The sequence below is a fragment of the Sebastes fasciatus genome, chromosome 7 (assembly GCF_043250625.1).
Source record: "Sebastes fasciatus isolate fSebFas1 chromosome 7, fSebFas1.pri, whole genome shotgun sequence".
NCBI classification, from domain to species: Eukaryota; Metazoa; Chordata; class Actinopteri; order Perciformes; family Sebastidae; genus Sebastes; species Sebastes fasciatus.
The window spans coordinates 1,813,334-1,823,333 of NC_133801.1; the positions used below are offsets into that span (position 1 = coordinate 1,813,334).

The 10,000-nt window shown below is 41.1% G+C and overlaps 1 protein-coding gene across 6 annotated transcripts in view; it reads right to left on the reverse strand.

Annotated features, from left to right (window-relative positions):
- ltbp4 (latent transforming growth factor beta binding protein 4) overlaps positions 1-10,000 on the reverse strand; it is a 74,453-nt gene that overhangs the window by 41,015 nt on the left and 23,438 nt on the right. For all 6 annotated transcript variants that reach the window (XM_074640907.1, XM_074640906.1, XM_074640904.1 and 3 more), the window contains exons 6-8: positions 1,516-1,776; positions 1,149-1,225; positions 887-1,057 (exon numbers count right to left, since the gene is read on the reverse strand). In XM_074640907.1, coding sequence (XP_074497008.1) covers positions 887-1,057; positions 1,149-1,225; positions 1,516-1,776 — 509 coding nt within the window. The remainder of the gene's footprint in view (positions 1-886; positions 1,058-1,148; positions 1,226-1,515; positions 1,777-10,000) is intronic.

Sequence of the window (10,000 nt, forward strand, 5' to 3'; positions counted from 1 at the left end):
GTGACCACAGACACATACAAGATTTATTTATTTATTTTTAGACAATTTTCTGACATTTTAACGACTTTTTTGGACTTTTTTCAGACATTTTTTAAAAAACTTTTTTTAGACATTTTTTGGACCTTTATGGAGTTTTTTTGGACATTTTTAAAACTTTCTTGGGACTTTTTTGGGAACCTTTTTCACGGACATTTTTCAGGCCTTTTTTCTGGCTTTTTTCGAATATAGTCAGTCTGTGATTTCTACAAAGTGTTTGGTCCGGTCTCTGTACAGATATGATGGACTATCGTAGCTCTGGGTGACCACAGACACATACAAGATTTATTTATTGTAGAAATGAATGTGTAGAAACCACAGACTGTCTACGGTAGAAACAACGTCTCCAGATGACTTTATGTTGAGTGTTGATGGAGCAGCTGCGTAGCCTGGCACTGATCCATCCAGACTCCATTCAGAAAACAAGCATTTTAAAAGTTGTCTGCTTGTCGTCATGGTAACAGACCTGACAAAGCATGAATTCAGACTTTTTACTAATCAGCATCATTATGTAGTTATTTCAGCATCATTTTGATCTGTTTATTGATATTAAATCACAGTTTATTTTGGGTTCATAACGCAGTAGAGACGTGTGGCTGCTAGATACAGTCAGCGCAATGACGCTGTATGTGAATACAGCTCGCCGCCGGGTGACGTTATGAACCCAGACACGACGGCGTTTGGTTTTCTGACATATCTAGTACTTCACCAACATGTACAAAGCAGCTACAGTGAATTACTTCTCTCTTGGTGTGACTGTGACATAACAACAGGTTCATGTTGTGTTAACAGTTGAGCCTGTAGGATAAACACACAGAGAGAACAGGTGAGTCCTCTGGCGGCCTCTCACCTGTCTGTCTTTGACCTCTCTGAAGCAGTACTTGAACCCGGCCTGCTGGGTGAACGTGCCGCCCCCCCTCAGCGTCTGGGCCTGGACCGCCGGAGCCGGAGCGCCCGCCGACCCCGAGGAAGAGGAGGAGGAGGAGGAGAGCGTCCGCAGGGTGGGACTGTATCCAGACACCTGGAACCAGGTGAAGAGACAAACTGTTCAACAACCGAAACATCTGGAACACCGTCAGACTGAAAACCGGTGTAGTGTTTGTTTGTGTTACCTTCAGCACCTGGTGGATCTTCACGCTGGCCTCGGGGGGGTGCTCCACCCGGACCTTCACCATGGACGGGCTGGGGGCTGCACACACACACACGCACACGCACACGCACACACGCACACGCACACACGCACACACGCACACACACACACTTATTAAACATATTACATGATCAGACGACATCACACCAAGAATGTTCACATATTTGTTGGACAGTTTTCACATATTTTTATTAATAATTTGTCATCTTCAGTAACATTGTTTTTATTTGGTCTCTGTTAAATAAATAAATGTACTTTTTAATGTCTCTCTCTGTGTGTAGATCCACACACCCACAGGATCATCTGTTAAGGTCAAAGGTCAGACTCACCTCCAGACCTCCGGGTCTCCTGGTTCTGTCCCAGCGGCAGGAGGAACTCAGACCGGGTCAGCTCCTGATTGGCTGCCATGACGGAGAGCAGCGCCGGTTTGACGATCTCATTGGTGGAGATGGAGGAGGGCGATGCGGCTGCAGCTACGGCGGTGGGGGCGACGGCGATCTGGCAGAACTTCCCGCTGAAGTTTGGCGAGCAGAGACAGCGATCCTTCTGCAGACAGACGCCTCCGTTCTTACAGAGCAGAGGACAGAGGACTGCAGGAGACACAACAAAGACCGGATCATACATCCTTATAGTCAGTGTATTCATACAGTAACTTAGATGGCGGTCGTCGTGCTCCCAGTTTAGAGAAGCAGACAGAAGTACCGGCAGGAAGCTAAGCGACATTCTGCTATAGTTTTTTTGTCACATATTTTACTAATAATTCTCAGACAGTTTTCACAACTTTTTTTCAGATATTTTACTAATAAATTTCAGACATTCCTCACTTATTTTTTTCACTTATTTAACTGACATTTTTTGGATATTCTTCACTTATTTTTTGGGATATTTTTCAGACAATGTTCTTGAATTTTTTCACATAGTTTATTAATACATTGTTTATATTTTTCGGACATTTTTCATATATTTTACAAATAATTTTCGGACATTCTTCACTTATATTTTTCACTTATTTTACTAATATTTCTAAGAGATTTTTGGATATTTTACACATATATTTTTTGGATAGTTTTCAAATTTTTTCACATATTTCATTAATAATTTTGAACATTTTTCACGCATTTATTTATTGTTAGTTAATCAGGTAGTTTACAGAGTACACGAACAGGTAGTGTACTGAGTACCTGAGCTATAGGAGCAAGTACAAGTACCTCAAAATTGTACAGTACTTGAGAGTATTTATAGTTAGTTACATTCCTCCACTGATTACAAGGAATTATAATTGATTTTTTCATGTTTAAAACTAAAAATCCAAACATTTTGACGCAGTTTTAACAAATTAGAGTTTAAAGTGGGCGTTAAAGGTTAATATGCACACACACACACACACACACACACACACACACACACACACACACACACGTACACACACACACACACACACACACGTACGCACATTCATACCAGTTAGTAACAGGCTCCATCGCACACACACACACACACAGGTCTGAGGCCAACACTAACACACATCCATCATGTTTACTGTCGGCCTGCGAACGCTCGCCGTCTGCTTCACTCTCTGCTTGTTTACTCTCCTGCTGATACACAGATGCATTCTGGGAGAAGTGATGGGCGTGGGCGTGCCCCCCCCCAACCCTCCTCTCTGTTGCTAAGAGACCACTGGGTGAGGTCAGGTGATATCAAACAAAGCCCGCTGCCCTGATGGGACGGAGGTGACGGCGGACCGGGCGCCAACAGAACCGGCCAGCCACTTCCTCACTTCCTGTTGAGGCCTGAGCGCCTGTGACAGGAAGCGGACGTATTGTTACCCAGAGTTCAGCTGGTGTCGACGCTGCCGCTAATGAGCCGATAATACCCAGAAGTCTGTGCGGCAGGAAGGAAACCTGCGGCTTGAACACCGGCTTCTTCTCTCGCTGTGATCTCTACACACATGTACAAATACACACATGTACAAATACATGGTCCAGCAGGTGGCGGTAATGCAACACGTATGGATGCCAACCGCCATGAAACTCAGAGAAAGAAGAAGAAGACGGGGCGTGGTCAGAAGTACGCGTACGCGGCGGAAGACATCTCTTACTATTATCAGGAACATGGCGGCCGAGGACGAGCTGCTTCTGTCCGGTGCCAATGTTCACGTTATTTACTAATCATTTTTTGACTGTTTTTGGATATTTTTCACATGTGAATAATATCTGATAATTTCAACAAACATTTCACATATTTCACGAATCATTTTTCGACCTTTTTTGAGTATTTTTCATATATTTCTTAACAGTTTTCACATATTTTTTCAGACAGGTTTCAGATATTTTTCATATATTTTAATAATACCTGAGCAGGTAGTGTTGAGAATACCTGAGCAGGTAGTGTTGAGAATACCTGAGCAGGTAGTGTTGAGAGTACCTGAGCAGGTAGTGAACGGCGGCTAGCTTCTCCTCTCAAACAACGCCATGAGAGCGGTGAAAGTGAACCAGAACAGATAAACATCTGAAACTCACCATGAAGCTCCGTAAAGACTCAGCTGATCGTTCTCTGGACGTTCATCACTACCAGAGACTCCCAACACATCGTCACCTCATACATCATTATATTATATATATACATATATATATAGGTATTATAATAAAACATTATAGCAACTTTAACCACTTGAGGCTTGTTGTAGTGGTACTTGTACTAAAGTAAAGGATCTGAGTACTTGTTCCTGGTATCCTGTGTGTGTGTGTGTGTGTGTGTGTGTGTGTGTGTGTGTGTGTGCTGTTTATTGTTAAAGTGTTTGCAGGTGCCCGACTGTGTGTGTGTGTTCACGTCCACACCCATTCAAGTGTGTGTCATCTTGTTTGTGAAATGTTTGTTTATCCTACAAGTGAAACTTGTTACACAACACAAACACACACAGAGATGTTGCGTGTGTGTGTGTGTGTGTAAACACAGTGACCTTATTATTATCCTCGACGTCGCCCCACAGATGGACCGCATCAACACACACACACACACACACACACACACACACACACACACACACACACACACACACGTGTTTTGGAGGCGAAAGAGAGCTAACAGAGAGATGGAAAAAAGGAGTGTCCGGGCGTCAACATCAGAGATTAAAGAGATGAAATGATATAAACAACATATGTCGGGAGAGAAAGAATAAACAATGATTCATATTGATCCGACGGCTCGGCGGTTAAATCAACTCAACATATCTGACATCACATTATAAAGCAGTTAATGTTGAACTTGTTAGCAAACAGTTGCTTGTTTCCACATCCAGCAGAGCAACACAATGATTCATCAGGAGTCTCTGCGTCCAATATTCTGTCTCTTTTAGCTCTGGTTTTGGTCTCCACCATCTCCTGAGGGAGATATCTGTCTGTCGAGCTGCTAAATGAGCTCGTTTGATGAAAACAAAAACAGAAAATGTTGTTGCAAAACTCAAACAAGCAGAACGAGAAATCGTACAAATAATTGAATGCTTTAAAAAAGGCCTGAGAAGAAATTAAAAATGTTAAATGTCGTGAACAAACGTGGTAAATCTTGGCTGCTGTAGACGTCGGTTATAAAATGTTTGTGGATGTGATTGCAAGCTGTCAGGAGACTGTTTCAGGCAAACACTGTTCGCGAGGACGCTAGGATGAGTTCAGCAAAAACGTATATGAATCCCGTTTAACTGGTCCAGGTTGCATTAATATAACTAATTATATCATTATAAATAAGAGTCATATGCTGCCGGGCACAGGCGCAGTTTGCTTTGCTCGGTGGGGAGAGTGATCATCATTTAACCACAAGATTAGTAGTTTGATTCCCGGCTCCTCATGTCTGCATGTCGTAGTGTCCTTTAGCGAGACGCTGTTGCTACCCGGACGCTTCTCAGCAGCTCACTGCTCCTAAATACTGAGGATGAGTTAAATACTGAGGTACATTTTGATTGTATTTAAGTTGTGTTAAGTGTTTGTCTTTTTATTTAAAAATGTTCTACAAATACGTTAAAAAATATCTGAAAATTATCAGTAAAATATCTGAAAACTGTCTGAAAAATATGTAAAAAATATCCCCAAAAATTTGAAAAATTACCAAAAATTAGCAGTAAATAATGAATATGAAGTTTAACTTTTAAATCTAAGGTTAAGTTTGATTTTTAATTTTAAGTTAAGTTTAAGTTTTTTTAAGTTTTAAGTACAAATTAAGTTGTAGTTTTTAAGTTTTTTTAGGTTAACTTTAAGTTTTTAAGTTCAAGTTTTTAAGATTTTTTTAAGTTTAAGTTTGAATTTTTTTTAGTTTTAAGTTTAAAGTCTTTAAGTTTATGTTTTTTTAAGTTTAAGTGCAGTTAGGTTCAAGTTTTTTTTTTTGTTCTTTTAATTTTAAGTTTTTAAGTTGAAGTTTCTTAACTTTTTTTAAAGTTTTATGTTTAAGTCTTTAAGTTTTAAAGTTCAAGTTTTAGTTATTTTTTTTTAAGTTCATTTTTTTTTTTTGTATAAACCGGCCACTCCCCCAACCCTGATGGCGTCCACAGCTCGTATTAAAACACCGTCATTCTTAAAGTATTGGTACTAATAAACTAGGGTATGTATTGTACTATGTTGTGAAACCTATATCTAGTACCGGCACAACACCAACACTAGTGTGTGTGTGTGTGTGTGTGTGTGTGTGCGTCGCTGTCCAGTCTTACCTCACTGCTGATTTAAACATTCACACATCACCAACAAAATATCCTGGTACATGTGTGTGTGTGTGTGTGTGTGTGTGTGTGTGTGTGTGTGTGTGTGAGAGGGTTAAGTGAGTGATAAATGAAAGCCACATGTCAGCGGTGTTTCTCCTCCCTCTCCGCCTCCTGCTCCTCTCTCTGCTGCTCTTCAGTCAACTTTACATCCAAAAACCTTTTTCACCAAAAACCCAGAAAACCCCTGCAGAAGAAACAGATGGATCGTCTTCTGTTTATCTGCTTAAAGTCTCTGCAGGTTGATCTTTATAGAAATGAAGGAGTCAGATCAATCATCTGACCTGTGATCAGTTCAGACTACACAACTATTCACTGGCTGCAGTTCAGATGGCGAGCTCGGCCAAATATCAAACAGCTACAGGTCACGTGACGCAGCTGGAGCGGCTTCACACGTTACTCGTGTTAACCTTCTACGTTGAGTTGGTCTTCAACACGCTGACGGTTCTCTGGACCGTCTCTCCGTTCGGTGTTTGGTTGTTGGAGGTTCGTTCATGAGCTGTTCATTAACTATTCTGGTGAAAACTGGTGACAGAGACACCAGATGGAGTCAATAAGAGCTGTGGTTGGTCAGTTTGAGTGTTTCTGGTGGAGGTTGATGAGAGAGAAGACGACATGAAATAAGATGAAGAAAGACTCGGTTTCACCACCAAGCCGCACGATTTGTTTTACAGTTTTTCTCAATTGTTTACACACAAATACTGGTACTTGACACACAATGACCACAACATGTAACTCATGCACCAACCCCCTGAACCAATTCTGCTAAACTACAAGCACAATTCCTGCTTTACACTCAAATTGCAGTTCTAAAACACACTTTTTTCAGAACACTACACACAATTCTCTGCATTTGGCACAATTTTCATGAAGAAAATCTCGTTTTCACAAGGAACACACTGTCATTCAAAATTCTAAAGACAATTGCCCTACTATGCACACTGACTCATCACATGGGCAAACACCTGTCACACAGTGTTACAATTAGCAATCAGTTGATGCTTTTCATGGCTGGATTCGACATGCTAAGCGATATTTCCCCCGCTGCTTGGCCAGGGCAAACATTGCTTGTGATGTGGATGAGGTGCTGTGGCCAGACCGAAACAGAAGAGAGGATGCAGCATAGTTGTTTTTACTGTAACTGTATACAGTAAATTCTTCTGTTGTTTTGTATGTAGACCTCTGTATGTGCAACTTCGTGTTGGTTGGGATGTTCACTGTGTACATTGTTTTTGTGGGGAAAATAAAATATATTTGTTACCGTGTATTTGTGTGTTCTGAGTATAAAAACAATATTCTAAAATATTTTACAACACACTTATGTATGTACTGTCTGTAGTAATGTATGTACTGTCTGTAGTAATGTATGTACTGTCTGTGGTAATGTATGTACTGTCTGTAGTAATGTATGTACTGTCTGTAGTAATGTATGTACTGTCTGTAGTAATGTATGTACTGTCTGTAGTAATGTATGTACTGTCTGTGGTAATGTATGTACTGTCTGTAGTAATGTATGTACTGTCTGTAGTAATGTATGTACTGTCTGTAGTAATGTATGTACTGTCTGTAGTAATGTATGTACTGTCTGTAGTAATGTATGTACTGTCTGTAGTAATGTATGTACTGTCTGTAGTAATGTATGTACTGTCTGTAGTAATGTATGTACTGTCTGTAGTAATGTATGTACTGTCTGTAGTAATGTATGTACTGTCTGTAGTAATGTATGTACTGTCTGTAGTAAGTGTAACACTGAACAAAAAAAAGGCCTGAGTCATTATGATGAATGGAGAAGACGTGTTTTCCATTCATCATAGTGTTTTACATTGAGCACATCAGTGTTCAACTGGTTCTTATAAATGTCTATTCATATGATGGTGTGTGTGTCATTTGAAAACAAAATACCGTTTTGAGAAGAAATAACATTGATTTGAATGTAAAGTTTCATTTTGCAGGAGAATTGAGGGGTTCTGCCCATTGTGTGTGTGTTTTTTGATTTGTGTGTAGAGTTCTGAGAGTATGAGGCATGCTTTCAGAAAATGTGTGTAAACAATCGAGAAAAACTGTAATACAACAATGGCCGTCACTATCTTGGTCTTTGGCCGTCACCATATTGGTTTTTGGCCGTCACTATCTTGGTCTTTGGCCGTCACCATATTGGTTTTTGGCCGTCACCAACTTGATCAAGCCCCCAGGAAGTGCGCCGGTCGACGATCCGGACTTTCGTAGTGGCCAAACGGCGGTACTGCAACTTCCGTGTCCGTCACGTGATGCCGTTGGGCCCAAAAAGACTTTTCCCATAGACTTCCATTGGGAAAGAGACGTCTGTAACTCAGCGGATAATTTTTTTTTGAGGTGAATCAACTTCCCAGTACGAACACTCTAATAGCCCTTATTTAAAAAATAAATTTTTTAAAGTTGTAAAACTCACTAACAGCTGAATCCAGAGTTATTTCCCTTCCTCCGTTCATGTGAATGAGACCCAGACCGAGGCTGGAGCGCAAGTTGCCTAAGATCTGCAAAGATCCGGATACTTTTCCTCCAACGCTGGATCCAGTTCTCTTAATACATCCATGATCTTGATATGTGGCCTTCGCCATTTCGGGTTTTGGCCGTCGCCATCTTGTTTTTTTGCGACCAGAGGTGACATGAGAGGGTGGAGCTAAGTACAACTGAATGCTGAATAAGACATTTTTAGGCGACCAAAACAGTTATTATCAACTTCAATGAAGTGAAAACACGCTGTGAAAGGGTTAAAGTCCAAGACGGAAACACGGACAACTCCCAGACCGGACAACGCCGTGGTAGCGACCTGTCAATCACAAGGTAGCCCCGCCCTAAAGCATCCCCTGCTTTATGGTCTCTCTGACTCTAAATGGGACCATCATTTACTAAATGAACATCATGCTGTATTGAAGAAGACTTGAAACTAGAGATTGAGACCATAAACTCATGATTACAATGTTTACTGAGGTAATAAATCAGGTGGGAAGTAGACTCATGTTCTCATAGACTTCTATACGACCAGAGGAGTCGCCCCCTGCTGGCTGGTAGACAGGATGCAGGTTTAAGGTGCTTCAGCGTTGGCTTCACTTCTCAGACCCGTCAGAAGACGTTTGCAGAAGCTTGTCTCAACTTCCTCCTGTAGCGTCGCTGGGCGCCGTCTAAATGTGTGTAGCTCAGCGTGCGACGGCGTGCTGCAACACCACGTCCAATGAATAGCAGCCTGTTTGCTGTCCCAGCTACCCCCCGCCCTCTGCCTGTTAGAGGTGAGCGGAGACTCCAGACTGACAGCCAGGCTGCTCAGCAGGAGGATTCAGGTTAAGAGCTGCAACCATTAATCCATTAGTTGTCAATATTAAAGGAATCTAAACTATTTTGATAATCGATTAATCCGTTTGAACATTTTTTTTAAAGGAAAAAGTTTTAATTCTTAGATTCCAGCTTCTTAAATGTGAATATTTTCCGGTTTCTTTCCTCTCTGACAGTAAACTGAATATCTGAGGACGTCATCTTGGGATTTAGGAAACACTGATTCACATTTTTCACCATTTTCTGACCTTTTATAGACCAAAAGAACTTATTGATTAATCTGAGAAAACAATTAACAGATTAATCAATAATGGAAATGATTGTTAGTTGCAGCCGTAGATCCGACAAGTCCTGTTAGTGACCTCTCAGCTCTAAATGAGCCCAAACTAAAGGAGTCATTCCTCACTACGCAATCAGTGATCGATAAATCAAGACATCAGTAGGGAGCAACACTAAAAACCACTAATTTCTTTAACGCATTAACACAACCGTTCTTTCAGAGGTCGTTTGTATCATATGAAACTATAAAACCTGATGAATCCATCGGTACCAACCATGTCAGACTAGCATTGAGAAACTTTGGCGAAGAAAAACTGTCATGTCCATGTTCAAAGGGGTCCCTTGACCTCTGACCTCCAGATCAGTGAATGTAAATGGGTTCTCTGGGTACCCACGAGTCTCCCCTTTACAGACATGCCCACTTTATGATCATCACATGCAGTTTGGGTTTAAAACATCACCCATCACAACATGTCAGTCTACCT